This window comes from Lampetra fluviatilis, chromosome 34 (genome assembly GCF_964198595.1).
Source record: "Lampetra fluviatilis chromosome 34, kcLamFluv1.1, whole genome shotgun sequence".
Classification (NCBI taxonomy): Eukaryota; Metazoa; Chordata; class Hyperoartia; order Petromyzontiformes; family Petromyzontidae; genus Lampetra; species Lampetra fluviatilis.
The window spans coordinates 905067-926205 of record NC_136308.1 but is presented as its reverse complement, the minus strand read 5'-3'; the positions used below and the strand labels follow the sequence as shown (position 1 = coordinate 926205).

Here is a 21139-nt window from a genome sequence, read left to right as displayed (position 1 = left end):
CAGCTACCTTAAGGTTGTCAGGCAGCTCCGAACGGCCAGCGTAGCCTGGGTTCATGGTTATAGCCACAAAGCAGTTGGGGTTGAGCACCAGCTCCGTGCCCTCAAAGGCGAAGGTCACCATCTTGGTCTGGATGGCGCGCTGGATGCACAAAATCTGCTGCGCCACCACGGACAGCACCTCCAGCTCGATGCGGTTGAACTCGTCAAAGCAGGCCCATGCGCCCGAAGATGCCAGGCCCTTGAAGAACTGTGGTGGACAGTGATTACACACATCCGGGCCATCCCACGTTCAATCCCGCTGCTTTAAATAGTCTATACAGACAGCACTCTAGTCAGAGCACGCAATTCACAGTGGGAATCCTGCAAACAGATTTTAACTGCATAATTACCATGGATTAATATTAATAATAATTTCAACTTGTTATGCACCGCACGATATTCGCTCGCTCTCAAAGAGAAGAAGACAAGCTCAAAGATACGAGGTACCACAGGCAAGTGGAAAAGGCAGCTAGGTGGTGAAACGGTGCTAAATTCCTCCCCCAAGTGCTGCGGTCCTCTATATATTAAGGTGTTATTGGCCAATTAATGAGTGTTTACATGTGGGAGGAAACCAGAGCACCCGGAGAAAACCCATATGTGCGAGAGGGCAACCCTCTATCCCATACAGATGTAAAGCCAGGGTATGGTACCTCGATGCCCACAGGAAGAGAGTTGCACAACATATGTGTGATCCACCAACCCTCACATCCACAGTGCAGGATTAAAGGTGTGCTTCACCACCGCTTGGCTATATTGTTTAATGCAATAGAATAGCGTTAATTGTGTTTGGAACTGTGTATTCTTTAATCCGTCCATCGGCAGAGAGAGGCACCTTGCTCATGGCCAGGTAGTCGAGCCCATCGGAGCAGTTGAACACCACACACTGCACGGCCAGAGCCTTAGCCAAGTCCTTCGTGGTCTCCGTTTTGCCAGTGCCGGCCGGACCCTCTGGGGCTCCTCCTAGGTTCAGATAGAATGCGCCAACCTACAGGGTAACACGGCACATACACGGACACATGAACACTCACACAATCAAAAGAATGGCCACATGCTGCTACTATCAGATGCAATGTATCGTCTTTCCCATGAATGAAATTCACACTCAACAGTCCAGGACACACAGTCTATGTATGCATCTTTGGGTTACATATTCTGCTTTACATCTGACAATTTAAACACCCTATAAAATATAAATATAAACAAAAAGTGCTTTAAAATATGTCTGGCCAGTATGGAAAAGAAGACCAATTTAGTATCGACAGGGACTCTCTAGAGCTCCCTCTAGTTAAGGGCCTTCCACCAGCAGTGATTGTGGGGTTGCACCTTTGTCTCATCTCATCAACCAGCTTGTGGCTGAGTGCCTGCAGTGCTGTGTCTCACCAGGGTGCGGTAGCAGCGGTCGGTGAGCGGCGTGATGACGAGGCGAGGCGAGTTCCCCAGGTATTCGTAGGCGTACTTCACGTTACAGTTGACGATGCGTACGCGCACCTGCTCACTCTCCCAGTAGTAACGCAGTTGTGCTAACCACTGAAAGTCGGTCTCATTCGACACCCCTGCGAGACAAGTGGTGTTGGGATGAAGAAAAAACTAATTAGGGCTATGTTTGCCAGAAACTAGCTAAGATCAAGCAGCAGGAAGCCATGTCAAGGTGTCGTGGCATCGGTGGAATTCACCTTGTCGACCCGTTAACCTTAACTAATCACCCACGATAGAGTAATTTATTCGCACCTTTGTCAATCATGTCTAACACGACGTCGCGCGCATGCACGTCGATCGTCACCAGGGCGCCCAGCGTGACACGCGTCTGCTTGGAGAGGTCTCCTCTCACGAGCTCCACGATGTCCTTCAGCTGATCCTGCAGCCGCTCGCTGTATCCGCGCAGGCCCTGCTCACAGAGACCGACACACGGACACCTCGTTCAGCCTCGTCGTACCATGCCCGTGCTGATATGTGAATATGAGATGTTATCCCCACTAGTGGTTCTAAGCCAGTGATGGAAATTCCACATTCCCATGGCAGGGACCATTCTCTCCAGAGGACAACTGCTATTAATACGCTTTGGGTCTTTCGGTAAAGTCACGTAGATATAAAAATAATTTTAAAAAATCACGACGTTTCAATCGCAACACAAGCAATCGTCCTCAGGTAAAAAAATATATGCTATACCTGAGGACGATTAAAAAAATATATGCTATATTTTTTTAAATATGCTATATTTTTTAATATATGCTATATTTTTTAATATATGCTATATTTATTTACCTAAGAACGATTTCTTGTGTTGCGATCGAAGCATCATGATTTTTTAGATTTTTTTTATATCTACGTGACTTTACCGAAAGACCCAAAGAGTATGAATTCCTGCAGTCACGACAACTTTAAGTCAAGATTTAACTGCTATTAACTTCCATTAAAGTAGGGCATATTTTATTTATCCCAAATAGATAACGGAATATGAAATCTTAATCTTCCAATTGTGAGTGATGTCCTCTATTTACAGTGCCACCCAAAAGGATTTAAAGTGCTGTTAGTGAGCACCATTTAACATCATACAATGTTTGGGCAAGTGCTGCTCGGGAAAATAAAAACATTTAGCTTTATAATGAAGACAGTAGAGGCAATGCTAAATGACCACCATGTAGCCTTACAAACCTTTGGGGCAAATGCTGTTCGTGAGCACCCATTATGGCCAATACTGTACCCAAGAGGGCAGTGAGGCGACCATTGGGCTTTCTTGACTGTCTTTATCTCCCCAGTGTTAAGTATGACCATACCACACCAGGAATTTACTTTAGGAGAGGTTCAAACCAGGCCAGGATACAGTTGTAATTGATGCTGTGTATCTCAACCAGGAGTCGGGCTGAGTCACCAGGATTGCAACACGGTGCGCTAACCAACACACCACACATCATCAGAACTGCCTATAAAAAAATAGCAAGTGGCTATGAGAAATATACATGCAAACCCTCTTCTCGGAAGCAGCTAGCTGACTGACTACTTAGCTACAACTTTGTGAGACATCAACAGTAGTAGACTTATGGAAATACTAGCTCCTGCCATGGAAATATAGAATTGTATCAATGTCTTGGGGCTGCCAATTACGATGAATGCTGCCCCCCTAATGCTGATTTCAGCAGGGGGACACTTTGACTTCAACTTGTCATTTTTATGATAAGCGAGATGACTTTGGTGTTAATCACCTGCGGGCCATCCTTGATGGCTTCATGCACTTCCGTTGTCCAGAACATCTGGGAGACACAGATGACCACTTGGCCTGGCCACTCGCGGACCCAGTCTTTTCTTTCGGTGTTGGCGTATGCCTGTATCAGGAGTCAGGGTAATGGTTTAATTAGCACACACGATGGTAAAGACAACGGAGAAGATTGCAAGATCATTCATAAACCACTTCATTCATTTCGTAAATTGGTCCATCAATTAATTATTCAGTCATCTACAACCATGCTTCAAAAGTGGTATATTACAGACATGTATAAACCACACAACATGGGATTACCAGTGCCTGTATTTGGTACATGATCAGTTCGGATAGGAATTAAATCAGAAGATACAAATGACAAAGCATGGATCAGAATACGACCTAATCAATATCTGGTCATGTCCTGATCAGTGTACCAGACTGTGTCTTGAATTGTCAACATTCAGGGTGACAATTCATTGTCATGCATGTTCACCCTTAAGCAGCTTCAGGGATACGACAACCGAATCACGTTAAAGCATAGTATATACACTGGAAATTAATTAATCTTACATGCACAATTCCATTTATGTATCCTGAGCATGAGGATGCATTATAATAAAAAAAAAACTGTGACATCTGTGTTATTTAAATTGCCACTTCGACCTTCTGAGAATCTTTGAACCCACCACTTTGACCTTCGCAGGGCCATATAAATCAAACGGTATTCTTTTCAAATTAAGCCTAATCAGCTGTTTAATTGTTGTTACTTCGATCTCTCGTAAATCAGACTCAAACCACACAACCTTCTAGTTGAAGCAATGCATTGTTACTTGCGATGCAGCACTTTGACTACGTACGCTATGAAAAGAAGTTCAATATACATACATACAAAGGTAAATATCTCCCCTATAACCTTAACCGACTGTTGGGGCAAGTGCTGTTAGCGAGCACCTATGAAGGCCAGTACACTACATGAGGGGGTGGGTGGCCAGCACCACGCTTGACCACCTTTGCCTACCCAGTGGCGATGTTTACACACCGCACCAGGTACTCATTTGAGGCTGAGTTGACCCAGGGGAGTTCCAGAACCGGTTCAGATAATCGTCACTGGTGTTGGCCGTGAGTGGGAATCGGACTCAACTCGCCGGGTTCGTAGCTTACCGCTCCCCAACATACATACACGCGCACACAAACACGGGCATCGCTCGGCGGGCGTCGATCGTTACCGTGCGCGCGCGGACAATGACGTCACGCACGCTGCGCAGCATCACATCTTCCACCTGCAGCAGCCACTTCTCCACGGCGCCACGCGCCTCACTGGTGGACACGCGCTCCACCAGCTCGACGCGCTCGCCCTCGCTGCTGAACATGGCGCCGATGTCCAGGTTGGGCAGGAACCCGAGGCGTGCGATGCCCTCAAAGCACTTCTTGAGGTGCGGCTGCACGCGCAGCGGGTCCTTCGTCTCCGACAGGATCTCCAGCATCTCGTCGTTTGACAAGAAGAAGAATCTGCAAGTAGTAATAAACACAATTGTGTCACGTGGTGTGATGTAAACGTCACAGCAATGGGTGGCAATGGATCAGCGTTCACGTCATGCCACGTGTCAGTGCCCGGCTCACACCGGGGAAACAAATGTTCCTCCCAGTGAACCCAATTCTCCGAACTTCTATTCGAAGAATTCCGGTATCATTGATAACAACCACCCATAGAAATATCAGTGGCTTCACATAGAAAGCCTATCAAGGAAAAGTGTGGGGTTGTTTTAACACTGTGCCATTGAGAAGCAATGTGTTTGGTACACTGTTCCAAATCTCTCGTGACCACCTCGAAAAAGTTATTCCTTTAAATCCAATTATTGTGGAAAATGTGGCAATGTCTCCATCACCAACAATGGGGAAATTCGCAAAGATGACATATATATCAGCATTTTGCCTGTTATATCAAACCACTCAATCATTTCATTTTCCTTTGAAAAGTGCATTCTCTTTTTTTCTTCTTAAAACACATGGTAATCCAGGTTCAGTGAGTATATTTTATCTCCATATTCTCTAGATTTTTTTCTAATTTGTATATATTTCATATAACACATGAACAAGACGATGTGAAACAAACATTCACTCTTTGTTGTAGCATCAGCTCTTCTATAGACTTCAATCACTAATAATAATGTCTGTGTCTGGGTGTAGAGGCCAATCATGATAGTGCAGACATAAAATCCAGTGCTCTAATGAAGAAAGAGTAGGTACATGACACGGAGATCATCATGTTACGTGATACTGTAAAACCCACTGGGGTCTGAGAGGTAGCCAGTAAATCCCAACCATGTATGTGTGTACGTGTGCACCTTGGGAAAAAGAGTCGTTTCTTCTCCAGGTAGGCATTGAGGCCCTTCATGATTTTATCCAGGAGGCCATTGCAGTTCTGCAGCTTGTCTAGGAGGCCCGTCATGGAGGTGGCAGCCAGCACCTGTAAGGAACACAAGTAAGACTCATTGAGCCACCTGGTGCTGAGAAAACTGGGTCACGTTTTCATTATGATTGCCTTGGAGGTTGAGGTGGAAATTCTACATTCCCATGATGTGGCCAGTGTCTACTAAGGACAACCACTGCTGACTGCCCACAAAGCAATAATCACTTTATTGACTCCAGAGAGATGATGAGTTGAATTAATCTCTATTGGGGCTTGAACGTTCAGTCTTCCAATTGTGAGTAATGCACTGTATTAACAGTACCACCAAAGTGGATGTAATTGGTGTTAGTGGGTACATCCCTCAAATAGACAATAGAAATAGATGGGAAGTGATGTTAGTGAGTACTGTTTCGTGTTATAGACAGTTGGGGAAATTTAATTTACGGAAAACTAATGAGCTTCATAGTGTGGACAGTACAGGGAAGTTGCACAAAGAGCACAATCGAGCCTTACAAGTGGTCAGGACAAATATTGTTTGCGAGCATGTATTATGGCTGCAAATATACATAACAGGGTAGTGGGATTATCGCCATGCTTACTTGACTGCCTTTACTGCCCAGTGCTAATGATGACTATACCACACCAGAATAGTGGGGTATAGTCAACATTAGGCTGCATCAATCCCTGATTTTAATTTGAACGTTCATGGAAATAAGCTCATAAAGTGATTTTTTTAATGAAAGCCTCACTGAGTCTCAAGACTTTTGCATGAGGACCTTGCATTAGAATGTGCAGCCAATGAATTTTCTAAGCATGTTTCACATGTGGAATGAATCCAGAAAACATTGGTAAAACCCACATATGTGAGGGGACAATATTCAAAATCCACATAGATGGTTAAGAAACCCCTCATAACCCAGAAAGTTGAACATTTCATAACATACAATGACCATTTAGAATATTCGTGAAAATGATGCTGGTGCCACTACTGATAATGATGTAGACGATTACAACTCAGCATCTCAGAGATGCCGTGTCAGTGTTTTGTCAACCAACCCATTAACAATATGAAAACTCACGCGGTGCAATAGCACAAACCAAAACTCACCATCTTCACAACTAACATGACCTTATAACTGATAAATACATCGTTGCAGTGGCGGCTCCTGCAAAATCTCTCAGGAGGGGCAAATGTCTGGATGATTGATAAGGATAACGTCCACCCATGCAATGGATAAATTAACAGCTTAAGCATGTAAAGGCAACTTCACTTCTTTAATATTAATGAAAAATAAAGTGACTCTTACAATACATCTTGTTTGTTTCTATACTCACTATTAATATACAATCCACTCAAGTTTCTTTTATTAAAGATTCCACTAGGTGGCAACAAATAATATTGTTGGATGCAACGTGCTTACGTATGATGACGTAAGCACGTATGATGACGTAAGCACGTTAGGGCGAGCCCTCCCGGAAGCCATAGAGAATGCATTGCAGCGCCCCCGTTCGAAAAAAAACATCTTTGAATGTAAGTCTATGGGGCCACTCGGGGCGATTCTCAGCCGGAGTGAAATCGCCCAAAAAGAGGCGGTACTCCACAGAACGTGACATGACGCTGATTGGACTATATCCAGAGGCACAATGATGGCTAGCGTGACTCTGTGGTTGAATGACATTGGTGGTGCGTCGCCCAATCGCCCTAATGAAGAAACCGCCCCTGCATCGTTGACGAACATTTGAGGCATCATGACAATGATGATGAATATTTCAGGCACTGGCCATATCAAGGCCCCATACCTTCGGGTCTCTGCTGCAGAACTTCATGACCTCTCTCCAGTTGCGATCGACTGTCTGGAAGAGGCGGCCTTCCTCGGGCATCTGCTGCATGATGTCCTGCGACGAGAAGATGGGCTCCAGGTAGAGCCACTGCGCCTGCACCTTGAGCCACTCGTCGAGCGTCTCCTGTATGCGGACGAGGCGCTCCTCCCACGCCTACATGTCGACAAAGGTGAGAGGCAACTGCATCACTACGGATGTGCGTGTGCATGCACGGATTGTTGCTGTGTCATGCATATTTAAGACCTGGGTCTGTTCCGTGACCTCTTAGAAGCGAGCCTTCAACACTTAGCATGGGCTCAAAGTGCATCTAGCCTGGCACAAGCGCTGTGGTGATGTCACCGGCACTTAGTTGGCGAATGGGGGCTGTTGTTATAATGCATATTTGTATTTATATGCATGTATATATACAAGGACATGTGTTTGTATGTATGAGTACTGGAAATGTATCAATATATATTTAATATTTGTACGTTTGTATGTATATGTGCATGTACAGCCCTTTGTCAATCCACTGCCGAATGAGGACTTCCCCATATCGTGTGGATCATGGTGATTATTTGACAATGATTCACCACGTTGGTCAGTGCGCGTTGGTAAAGGCAGGGATCATTGATGTGGGAGCATAGACGTGCAGTACAAAAATTGATTTTTCTGCACTACCCCCTTCTGCCAACCACGTAGCCATGTAGCCTATAACAACCGGTTGTGCATAGTAGTCGCCCATGCAAGCACTATCCAGGCTCAATTGTGCTTATCTTGAGATAAGGTGCATTCTGGGTGGATTGGTCAGAGGAGGCACATTTGTCCTCATGTCCATACATTTGTAGCTTTATAGAGTAAAAGCTCGGTAAAACACAGCTCTTGACAGCACGAACTCTGATATACATCGGGTCAAGTCATGTCAGCATGATGTCTAACATTTCGCTCCCGCTCCAAGTGCAGGGAGCTGTACAACATAAAAACCCAAATACAACCCGAAAACAGATCAAAACGCTTGACAGCATAACCACGACAATCTACGCAGTAGTACTCTGAACGCAATTGACCGCTCCAACCCTTGCAAAGCCGTTCATGTAGTCCATCAAAATCCAGCCCATCCAATAGTCATTTGAGCTGTTCCCACCACCACACCAGGTGAATAAGCATTCATATATCGCTGTTCCGCTTGACTCTTTCTGTGTAGAAACTTGCCTTGATCTCCTTCTCAAAGGGCTTGATGAAGGCCGAGCCGCGCATGGTCTGTGTCTTGACGATCTGATCGTCGAGTGTGCTCTGAATCTCGTCGACCGACGAGAGGATGCAGACACCGGTCTCGCGGTACTGCAGCGTGGTGAACGCAACGCTGTCCCATATCTCCACCATTGTGTGCAGCGCCTTCTCCAGGGAGTATTCCTACCATCACACACACACATGTTCAGGTCAACAGAATTAAAATCAGCATCCCTTCTACCTCAATACTGAGAGACCGAGAGAGACATGAGGATGCACAATTGGTATGACAGAATGTCTTAAGTGTTTATGAGGTGGCCAAGTGGATCAAACTTAAGAGCCCATAATAGGCAATGCCAGTGATACTACCAAACTTTGTCATCGCTTCTTCTTGCTAGATCCTTTGAGAAACAACATCAACATCTGGCTTTAGGTATTCCCCTAACATGCCAACCCATGGGTGCCAATGAAATGCCAGATTCTATAATCTGCCCATCTTCATCATACCTTCCTCTTCCTGATTAGATCTATAACATATTATTGTCAAATTATATTTCAAACCTCTATGTTGCCTATCCTATACTGTCATAATATTCTAAGCATATTCTGCGTGCAAATATGTTCAAAGGCCATTTTTATTTTCTAGTTGTTGTGTTCAAATTTCTTACCAAGACAGTACCAGACATTGAGCAAGTCTCAAACACCCATCTTGTCACCATGAAATTGCACCTCTAGGGGCTAATAATAGCGTATGAGACCACTGGGCGAGCACCGCTTAGGTGACTCTGTGTGGCAACGCTGGATGCTTTACCTTACTCGCTGCCGCGCTGATTTGCTCAAACTTGTCGAGGTAAGGGATCAAGTTCTGCTTGAGGACCTTGCGCAGGGTGGTACCCGAATCGGGGGTGATGTCGTTTTCCACGACCTCTGACATCTGAACCCAGTGCCGATCCCTGATGCCCGGGTTGCACAGGACAGACACCAAGGGGGTGTGTTCCTGCAAGCGTGTGTGGGCACGACAATGCACAATTACAAACATTTATTCACAATAAATAGCAAAACATACGTAATGCGCGTCAGTGTAACTTAGGCCAGCCAGGTGGGGCTGTTGTGACAAAGCGCTCGACTTGCTATCGGAAGGCTGCAATTTATGGCCAGGGGTTGACTCAGCCCCCCTTCCCTCAATAGAGTGAGCAAACAGAGTGGTAATTTGTGAGAAATAAAAAATGGTTGTCCAGAGCTGCGCATCACCACGGTATTAGCATTCAAGAGGCCGACTGCTGGTCTCGAACCACACACATCTGCAACATGCGGCAAACGCGGCACCGCTTTGCCGTGTCTCGGCTGTAGCGCTTAATAAAGCTGCACTTGTTAACTCCAGCCTAAGCCACCAGCCTCCCCCCCCCGAGCCCCACAGGCACCTTAAACTCCTTGACATGCCCCAGCACGTTGCTACACATCTGCACGGACGGATCGGACTGCTCCTGAGCTTCCTCGATCTCGGCCCCGGCACTGTCCCCGCGCTTTTTGCGCGGGGCGTCTCGCTGGCGCTCCTGCTCTGCCTTCTTTTGCCGCTGCTGGAAGAACTTGAGGTGCTTGTACATCTCTCGAAAGAACTCCTCCAACTCCGTGGCCATCGTCTCACCATTGAGCTCAAGGAACGAGCCGTCCATCCACCTGTGTGGGGAAATAGGCGACGACACAAGCGTGAGATGCACTTGCCAGCCCTTCTGGATGTGTTGAATGAAACCCAGAAGAGTCAAGATAAATCTCTGGAATTTGCTAATATGTATATACACAGGATGATTCGATTAGAGATACCCCACTGATTGAATAGTATGAGACGGATGGCACTTCTGTTAACAATCATCCCTTTAGGGTAGACACAATTAGTACCACTTGGCTGCAAGTCAATAATGACTGTGAAATGAGCATGGGGCATTGCTCATCCTCATGTTCAGCACAGGTAACATTCCATATTCCTATTGCAGGGACAATCCACACCATGAGAAAACCACTCGTGACCGCTCACCAGCTGGTGCTAATTATATTCACACCAGAGAGAGGATGGACTGAGTCGATCACAGAGCAGGATTTGAACTCATAACCTCCTGATTGCAAGTTCTGGGCTCTAACTGCAACACAACCAGCCATTACTTTTTGTTGAACCACAGGTGAGCACCACCACATCAAGTGTGTATTGTGCGAGCATAAATTAATGAATATAAAATTACCACTGTTGTGTGTCAAATGCCAAGAATGTGCCTCATGAACCCGGCTGACATCTCACTTTTTCTCCGCTCGCTGCCAGCGCAGTATGAGGGTAAAAAGCTTCTGGAAGGGGTCGAGCTTCGTCCTGATGGCATCCACCTCTGGGTAGGAAGTCAGCTCCCACTTGTAGAGAACCTCCTCCTTGTTAATAAATGTAATGGTGTCGTCAGCGTCCTGCAGCCGCTTGCTGATCATCCTCATGTCGCTGACATACTGCACGCATCAAAAGACAAAGATCCCCATATAGCTTAATCAGACTGATGGGGAAAGAGCTGTTAGCGAGCACCTATGAAAGCCCGCAGGGCACACGTGAGGGTGGGTGGCCAGCACCACACCCTTTGTCTCTCTAGTGGCAATGTTTACGCACTGCACCCGGTACTCATTTTAGGCTGAGTCGACCCAGGGGAGGCCCAGCACCGGTTCAGAGTGGTACTCATTTATCAACCCCCCAAAAAAAATAGGCCAATTCGATCTCGTGACCATTCTGTGAGTTGGGCGGTCCAACCGCGGCACCACGCGACCAGAGAGATGCACAGGGGGCGGCGGTGACAGCAGCTGAGCAAGCGAGCATGCGTCCAGCCCCGCGATGAACCCGAACCTGTGCAATCATGTCCAGCTCGCTGCACTCGGCAAATCCGTCGACGCGCCGTGACAGCTTGTCCAGCTCCAGCAGGAGGCGCTCCCTGCGAGCCAACAGCTCCGACTCGCCCTTGCGTTGAGCCACCTCCATCAGCTGCACACAGTGACATTCCAACGTCAATTGGGACAGCAGTAAATTCCTTGCTACACAGAGCAACAGGAAAACATTTTATATCAAAGGACAAAAGTATCATGTGCATGTACAGCCCTATTTGCCAATCCCCTGCTGTACGAGGGCCTCCCCGCACCATGCAGGTTTTAGGGGTTATTTTATCATACTTCACCATGCTCGTTAATGCGGGTTGGTGGAGGTGGGGAGCGTATTCATGGGAGCATAGAAGTAGAGGGTAGAAACATATGTTGCTTCAGTGAACAGAGAAAACCCACACCAAGGACAGGATAACAAAGGTCCAAACAGATGAGTTATTAGCTGACTGACTATTCTGTCATGCCCTGGCCACATCACAGCCCAGCAGATGAACATTTCATAGCTCATGATTTATGTGTGATCCACCAACCCCACCTCCCACGCACCAAATTAAAGGCATCCGCGACCACACTTCGCAGTCAATACAGCAGCACTCTTTTCTTGACATCACTTTAATACTTTACATTTCGGCAGCAATAATGTAACATTGTAACTGCAACAGCAGGTTCACGCACATTGGAGATCATAATTATGATAGATCCCCACCACTATAACACTAAGAATGTGCCCATGTGTGTTTTGTGCCTGTTCTCTCAGTCAGTCAACCTATGTCACCTGGGTCTGTTCCGTGACCTCCTGCCACGTGGGCTCAAAGTACACCTAGCATGGCACAAGCGCCATGGGGACATCACTGCCCCTCGGTGGCGAATGGCGGTTGTTGTTCTTGTTGTTATTTCTGTATCGCAGCCCTTCAGACAAACCGCGCTTGCTGAAGAAAATAACTTACCTCCTCATTACGGTCAAACGCAGGGGCGATCTCACGGGGCCAGCACAGCACTTGGGAGTTGAAGGCGATGTCCTCTGGCGACAGGATGTGGACATCAAGAAGGAACGACATCCGCCTGTAGCACTCCTGGACCGCACGACAGTCAGATGCATACGGGGTTACTTTGCAGTAGCAGTAGAATTAGAACTGTGCACAATTAATAATTATTGAATGGTGGTGCTTTAAGGCCCATGAGGACAAAGCTGCCATAAACATTCGAAATAAATCATTGTAACTTATTCCATATATGTTGTTGTTTGCAAACTAACCAAGATGTTGACACATTCCCGTTTAAAACGGTTAAAAATCGATCACCGGGTACATCCTCAGAAAGGTTCATCTGGTCACACATTGAAAAGGACGTCACAATTTAGGATGACCGGGCTATGGTAGTGTGTGGATAGTAATGCATCACTCTCTAAGATCGAGTGCTGCAATTCACCTGAATCTTGTTGTTGAGGTCCGCAATGCCGTTGCTGCGAGCGTTGTCCACGTAGGAGCCCAGCTCAATCATCTCCTCGCTGTTCTCCGGCACTTTGAGGCAGCGCTGCCGCATTACCTCAAACTCCTGGCAAATCCTGCACAAGAGAAACCCACACACCACTTCTCAGCAAACAATAGCGCCACCCTCGCATTCACGAATAAGGCCACTGCTGACAGGGGTTTTTCTGGGCACATTGATGATACTTGCCTATCACTCTGATATCCATACACCATTTAACCTTTTTATATGCAGGTAAGTTTGGTTGAAAGGAAAAGTCCTTGGTAAACAAGACTTTATTTCCAAATACAAGAACAAATATGTACATGAACATACAAACCACTGCCAGATGAGGGTCTCCCCATATCTTGTTTGTCATGGGGGTTATTTGACAAATACAAACTTCATACACTGGTGGGTGTGGGTTGATGAAGGCAGGAGAGTCCAGGACTGGTGGAGATATCCCTCACCACTGATATTATCCGTGACTAAAAATAGAACTAAGGTCGCTGGGTTCATCGCGTGATTTGCTAACCACTACACTCCTCCCCTTAATTACGTAAAATATATTATATAATTAATTGCATATTATATTAATATTGTATAGGGCAGCCCAGGACATACAACCTTTCATAGAAAGTATGTGTGAGTTGGCCATTCATGGCCAACACCAGTGATGATTATCTGAATCGGTCATTTTCCTCTCGTAGATCGACTCAGCCTCAAATGAGTACCTGGTGCGGTGTATAAACATCGCAACTTGGGAGACAAATGTGGCTGGGCGTGAAGCTGACCACCCACTCCCTTATGTGCCTTCAAAGATGCTCGCTAACAGCACTTGCCCCAAAAGTCTGTTCAGGCTATATAGGAGAGCTTTGTCTTTGGGGCCCATACATTGCGTTCTGGGCGCGGTGCTGGTTGAGTAGCTTATCCAGCAGCAGGTTGATGAAGCCACGCGCCTTGTCCATCAGGCCCTGCTTGAGCTCACTGCACGCTAGCCGCACCATGGGGAAGTGCAGCACCGAGGGCAAGCCCTGTAGTTCACGCACCAGCGCCCGGAACTCTTCCACCAGCTGCACTCACGGCAACAGAAGATTGGGTGAGGATTAGGGTACTAACTGCCTTATTGATGATCCATTCTTGTCTACTAGCATTCAATATTCATCTCACCATCACCATGTTGCCTCCCTTTGCCTCTTCCACCGGCACTCCTTATACTCAATGATCGACTGAGGCCAAGACCATCAAACTCTAAAAGCTTGAGTCCGTGGTTTAACTCTATGTAGCCTGGGATTCATAGCGATACTGGCCCAGTGATCTGACAATGGTGGAGCATTCGCCTGCTGTGCTATCCATCCACCACTCCACTGCATACCAACAGCACACATTTACCCATTTAAAAGAATTACAGAAAAAGTTGTTATTTTTGTGTAGATATGCCCATACGTTGTGTGTTCCAGGATGTTTAATATAATTTAGAAACTTTGTTAATGAGAAGAAAACGCTTTAAATAGATTTTCTGCAGTGACATATTAATGCAACATGTTACTCCGTCATGATAGAACTGTGGCGGCACACTTTAAAGTCATTTTATAAGTTCATTCATGAAGATTTAAACCCATGCCAGGCAACACACAGCACACAATGCCCAGCTATGGCTCTATACAATAAGAGCTATTTGGTCTTAAGGTCACATGTTGCTTTAAGGTATTGTATGGGTATGCGAGGTAGATGCCTTTTCGAAGCAGATATTTATTTAATGCTACGTGTTTATATATCTGATATACATACATAGCAACAAGTTTCAATTAATCTGGTTACTGTACAGAGTACATTTATATTTCACTTTGTAGCTCCCACCACGCCCCTTCATAGACTTCGAAGTGGCCACACTCAAGGGTTATGGATCCATAGACAAAAGCATACAGACCAACCGTACGGTACACACTTACTGTTGCACATTCATCAAAGGAGCGATCCTCTGAAATAAAAGAGTGCACCCGCTCTGTGGCGGTTCCATTCACCAGCCATCCATATCGCTCAACTGTGAACCACATGAAACCATTCCCAAGCAACGATTACACTGAGACCATCAACTCACTAAAGTTGTTTTCAATCAGTAGCATCTTTTTGCAGACATATAACGAACGGAGAACAACAAGGGGCACCTGGGCATATTTGAGAAAGCGCTGTGAATTTGTGTACTTGTGTTGCGAATACATGCATGTATGTTTGTGTGTTCATAATCACATGTCTAGGTTCATACAACATTTTGATGGGGTCTCACTGTAGCTCTGCAGATGTTCCTGTGGGCCCTGCATGTTCGCCTGCACTGCGTGCAGGAGTGCAGCTGAGGCACGCGTGAGCACATCCTCTGGGGGCTGCATCTTGATGGTCTCAGGGCTGCTGCTGCCGGCCAGCCAAGCATGCACCATGGGAACAGCCTGTGGAGTCAGCACCCATACAAATGCTCAACTACAGCTGCATGGGACATTTACTTTATTAAGTGTAAGCATTTCATTCCCCAAATGGAGCAGTCGCATAGTGTTTAGCACACTGCACCATGTACACGGTGGATTAGTATTGATTTCTGGACACATTAGTGCGAGTTATATCAGAGTCGGTCCTGAAAGCCCACCCAACACTTGACAAACCCCCAATGACCAGTATTGTGAAGTATAAACGTCATGGAATGGGGAATGTTTCATCTAGCAGATTGACAAAGGGCTGTAAATAAGAAAAGTTAAATAAATTAATGTAATCAGCTAGTGATTGGCCATGTGCTGATATTACAAGCAATTACATCAACAGAAATGAAATCAAACATCTAAAGGACTCATTCATGTAGCTATTTTGGCAGTAATTCTGGCACATTATTGTGCAATGATGGCTGTTTTCACATAAAGTTGACCCCATTCCAAAAACTGCTATTCACGAGGAGCCGACTTTTTTTTTTAAATAGCAACAGCCCGTTCTTCCAGAATTGTGGAGGTATAATGTCACGCCTTAAAATATCCATCATGGTCCACACAAGAACGATCCAAACATATACACACATGGACGGCATGACATGGGAGGGGGCCTTTATCCACTGGCGTATTGAGAATGAAATTCGTACAATGTGTTACTTTTACACATTCATTATCAATGTCAATCAGTTTCGACTTCAATCAATTTCAAATCGGCAGCATCATGTGACACCAAGAGGCCATGTGAGCAAGCAAGAAGAGGAGGGCACCTGCAGCGAGCGACCGATCCGAGCCGCCACGGCGAGCACGGCCCCGCGCAGGTCCTCGCTGCTCGGGTACGACTCCATGCTCTCGTCGTCAAAGGTCAGCTGCACCCGGAAATGTGGCAGCGCTCGCCCATCGGCGAGGTCAAAGAGCCGCACGTACGCCTCGATCGTGCGCACAATCAGGTCCCTCAGCTGCACGCGTCCCATGAACGACAACAACATAAACAGCAGGAGCAGCAGCACTGAATCGTTTAGAAGTTTATCAGAATCAGAAGTGAATTTATCAAGAAGCTCTCTTTCAAGGTTGACTCAAAACGAAAGCTCACCACCATCCTCATTGATCAATGGCTCAACCAAAAAAAAAGACAACGCTTATTTTGTGGCTGTGTGCTTGTGGATATGTAGGCTGTGTGCCCTGGGCTACCCGATATCCACCTCAATCTTTGTCCGTGTGAAAAAAAGACAATGATGGTCATGTTGGGTGTACTGTCACAACTCTCTCATAATGGAAACGCATTGATATTGCATTAATGGTTGTCTGAAGAGTTGATCAAGCAAGGTGATAATATGATTAGAGTGCTTGACTTGCAATCATAATGTTGCAAGTTCAAATCTCGGTCAGGGGTTAACTCAGCCCACAATCCTAAGGGTCAATTAAATTAGTGCCACTTTACAGAAAGTCAGCAATGGTCATGTTATGGAGAGTCTGGTCCGTGCAACAGGAATGCATACTGTCCATCAATTGCTCCTGACTACTAACAGATAATAGATGGGACCACGAGATCAGGTCATATGTAAGTGCTGGATGGATTGTTGCATTGCAAGACCATGAGGGAGGGTGGCAGCTTCAGGAGGCCTTCATCCAGCAGACCCTGCCTGATGATAATGATGCTTGAGAACACAATGACTTTTTAAGAAGAATTATTGTCCACCATGTCACCATTATAAATGAGATGATGGTCATGAAAAACAAAACAAAGCATATTAATTCTTATTATTCTTGTTTCCTGAGTGAATGTCCTCCTTTCATGCGGATAAACCGTGTGGCGGCAGCAGTGGCAACAGGCGCACCTGGTTGGAGAGCAGCGTGGAGACGCAGTCGTGGAAGGACTCGGTGGAGTCTGCCTCCGTGCTCTTGTGCTTGTCAGAGAAGAGGCTGACGACGCGGGGAAACCACGAGTGCATGAGCTTCTCCTCGCCCTTCTCCAGTTGCAGCGTCACGTTGTTGCTAAACGTTGTCAGCTCCAGAGGCCCCATCGCCCTGCAATTGTTAGCAGGTGACACCAATGCCTTGTTATGATAAAACATCTACCATTGTTTGAGTTAATCTTTAATATATATATCTCTGTCTGGCCAGGTAATGCTGTGAGCAAAGTTCTTGCATATCACAGGATAGTCTTATTTTTTTAAAGCTCCCATCTTCTGGAAGAACAATGTATTTCACAGGAAATATATTGTTCTCTAACATGTTGTGAGCATTTAATTAATCACGCAAAATTCTACCATCTTCCAAGGGTCCCGTGTAAACAAAAATGTACATTTGACATCTATATTGAGGTGTCAAATGAAAAAACGCATTTTCCGAAACCTTGGCGGTTGACAACCTAACTCCCTGGTGGCAGAACTACACAGCCAATATTCATATCTACACACAGACATTCACACTGCCAATACTGCTGCAGAGTTACATTGTCAGCAGAGGGCAGTGCGGGAAAGTCAATGATACTGTCCGATGTTGTAACAACCCTGCGTACCCTGGATTTCACCAGCAACCCGCAACGATCAGTGTAGTAAAAATATAGTCGAATGACCCTCACGACTCACAAAGCATGGGGAGGCCCTCATCCAGCAGTGGATTAACTACGGCACTGTACATGTACATTGAGACATAAATAATGTGAATGCGCGAAGTGTGGGTTGAAAGTACTTTATGTATCATAGTGTTACCGGTATCCAGAGAGGTCGAGAAGCAGCGTCTGCGACAGCACCGTGTGTCCCATGTCAAGGATGCTCCTCAACGCCGAGTGCATGATATGTAGGTTTCCTAAATACAAATTGTCCTTAATACATTACCAAAGTGGTGCTCTATACACATAGCCAGGGTACACACCATTAAGGGGAGCTAAACCACAAATCAAGAGTAGTAAGTCATCATGGTCAATGCTGTTCATGCCACCGCACCTTGCTATCACTCAGTTTCTTCTGCCAGCTTTCATATTTTAGACATAGTCAACACCCAACTTTAAAGGTATGATTCTTAATTAGTTTATTTTGGATGAGAATGTGGAGGTTGAATGAAAATGTTTAGCTTTAACCCACCACATACCCAGCAAATATGGCAATTGATTTGCCAGAGATTAAATCCAGCATCATCAGGTGTTACTAAAATCTCAGCTCTTCTAGGTCTGATTTTAGAGTTTGACATTGAGAAAATGTTCCAGAGTTTTAGATGAATCCAAACATTAAGAAAATCAGAGCAGATAAAATGTGTTTTAATAATACTCAACAACATCTTAATTTGCCGGTGTACAACTGGCATCTGAAAGTAATTAAATAAAAATCATAGTTTTTACTGTTGAAACTGTTAACATTTAAAATTCAGTGATATTTCCGGAAAAAAAACTTAACACGTAAAAAAACAAGTATTATTATTGAATACATTTTAAATCAAAATATGAAAAAAATCCAAAATTGTGGCAAAATGCAAAAGTAAACCAGAAATTGTTTTACTGGTAGGAACCTCCTGGTTACACAAGCCCACAGGGGATAATATGCCCGTCCGTCGTGCAGGGAGGGGCTGGGTGGTGAGGGGCTGGGTGGGGAGGGGAGGGTGGGGAGGGTGGAGCTGGGTGGGGAGGGGCTGGGTGGGGGGTGGGGCTGGGTGGGGAGGGGTTGGTCACCCCGTGGTGCCCTTATAAAACTCAACGTTTAACCTACTCATGCCGGCTTGTGCCCGCCCTCACAGTCGGGCATATTTGCAGAATACACCACGCCGTCGGTGACTCTGGCCATTGACCGAGCAACCCAACGTTCCTACCAGCTCCCTCCGCAGGAATGTGTTAATTAAAAACTACCATCGTCTGTCTTCATGGTTTTCCCACAGTCACAGACCTCTCGGTGTCACCCTAATGCCTTTCTGAGTAAACTGCCCTACTGTACCCTGCAGATGGGAACCATTACACCCCCCTGTACCAACTAAAGTTTGGAGATTAGCAGCTTATGGAGCGCATAACCTTAGAGGAGAGAGTTACGTTAATGAAGGTAAGCAGTGAAGAAAGCGTTCATTCGAGTTTAAGCCATACACTTATCAGGTTATCTTTATTACCTTTGATGTCCTTCCTTGCTGCTTCAAAGCTATCCCTCCAAGGGCTTGAGAAGTCCAGTCCCCTATAAAGCAGAATGCAAGGATCTGCATTAATACACTACAGATGGTAAAGAGACGCATGTAATAGCTAGCGCCATCCTACTGCAGTGCAGGAACGCACAGCGTGCGTGTGTGTGCTGATAGCCTACCCAATGATGCCCACCATCAATTGTGCCATCTAGAGGCTGCACAAACATTTTGCCTGTCAATTTCCCTCTCGGGCAGGATAATAATTTTGCTGGACCGCCTTTTGACTACCACACCCCTATCCCCAGCCACTTGGAATCAGCAGGCAAAACTGGAGATTATGGAAATCTGACAACTAGAAGTGTCACCCACATTATTCCATAAATGACTTTGCCCCTCCCTCACCCCAATCCTCTCTACCTCTAGTGGAGCGTTGGTGAAATGTACATTTTGGCCAACGTGCAATGGGTGAACATATTCTGCAAAAAAGGGCCCAAAAATTATACATTTCAATTATAGGAAAATATTCATGAAAAAAAAAACAAATGAATAATTGTCTCTTGTTACGGTGAGAATTATACATTTTGGCTTTGATCATATATGAATAGGCACAAGCGGCTGTTTTGGCAAGCAGAGTAGTAAAACGTAATACGAGACGACAAACCGTACTCTGGCTCCCGAGGTGGAGGAGAAATGTCTTCGTTTTCGAGGCCCTTCACGTCGGGTTTTACCAAAATGTTTTGAACTGAAACACAGAGCACCCCAAATCACGTTGGAATAGTATGTTACTGGACAACACCATGCAGGAAAAATCTAGTTGACAAGAATCCTAATAAACTAGAATTACTGTATGCAGGCTAAGACAACATCAAAATATATACACCGCAAGGCAGCATATTACATAGGATGCATACAATTATATGGAAAACCCCAAAGTACAAAACTACAGAATGCTGCACAGATATGTATGTTCAACTTCTTTTGCATCGTACATAGCCAATTGTGCTCATCGGAGGTGCAGGGGAAGGACAACAAACTAAACACAAAAAGCAGATATGCTGTTATAATCCAACTTACTGCCCTGCCTTCTATAAGTACCACATCGTCACTCAGTGTTTCACAGAAAATATCAAGGCTGTCTACTCTGCATGGTCCTTCAACACCATCTACAATTTTATAGATGGCAGGCATACATATTCATCACCAAATGTAAAAAAAACTGAAGTCAAAAGTCAAAGTGGATGAGATCATAATCATCTCCGTTGATGGCCACAATCCAGTATTGGAACTACTGGTTCACTGATAATTATTTATAATACGCAGAGGGATAATAATCCAGGCTACGAGCCAACATGGTGCGAGAACACTCCATGTCCATCCATGAAGCCCTGCGTGTGGAGTGAAATTATCAAACCGCAATGGCGGCACTCCACCCTCGAGGCAAGAGTTGGGTTTTGAAAGAGGATTTATGGGGTAGTTTTTCCAGAAGCCATTTCAAAAGTCGCATTG

The 21139-nt window shown here is 45.5% G+C and overlaps 1 protein-coding gene across 1 annotated transcript in view; it reads right to left on the bottom strand.

Moving 5' to 3' along the window:
- The window catches only part of DNAH12 (dynein axonemal heavy chain 12), an 81889-nt gene that overhangs the window by 55653 nt on the left and 5097 nt on the right, over positions 1 to 21139 (bottom strand). Inside the window, exons 6-28 of the mRNA XM_078872283.1 lie at positions 20300 to 20375; positions 19625 to 19686; positions 18247 to 18343; positions 17371 to 17560; positions 16303 to 16491; positions 15352 to 15508; positions 15017 to 15108; positions 13959 to 14137; positions 13026 to 13161; positions 12545 to 12670; positions 11569 to 11703; positions 10990 to 11183; positions 10121 to 10376; positions 9511 to 9696; positions 8682 to 8882; positions 7449 to 7643; positions 5584 to 5705; positions 4465 to 4747; positions 3240 to 3359; positions 1768 to 1924; positions 1420 to 1592; positions 872 to 1024; positions 8 to 247 (exon numbers count right to left, since the gene is read on the bottom strand). Of these exons, the coding sequence (XP_078728409.1) occupies positions 8 to 247; positions 872 to 1024; positions 1420 to 1592; positions 1768 to 1924; positions 3240 to 3359; positions 4465 to 4747; positions 5584 to 5705; positions 7449 to 7643; positions 8682 to 8882; positions 9511 to 9696; positions 10121 to 10376; positions 10990 to 11183; positions 11569 to 11703; positions 12545 to 12670; positions 13026 to 13161; positions 13959 to 14137; positions 15017 to 15108; positions 15352 to 15508; positions 16303 to 16491; positions 17371 to 17560; positions 18247 to 18343; positions 19625 to 19686; positions 20300 to 20375 (3719 nt within the window). The remainder of the gene's footprint in view (positions 1 to 7; positions 248 to 871; positions 1025 to 1419; positions 1593 to 1767; positions 1925 to 3239; positions 3360 to 4464; positions 4748 to 5583; positions 5706 to 7448; positions 7644 to 8681; positions 8883 to 9510; positions 9697 to 10120; positions 10377 to 10989; positions 11184 to 11568; positions 11704 to 12544; positions 12671 to 13025; positions 13162 to 13958; positions 14138 to 15016; positions 15109 to 15351; positions 15509 to 16302; positions 16492 to 17370; positions 17561 to 18246; positions 18344 to 19624; positions 19687 to 20299; positions 20376 to 21139) is intronic.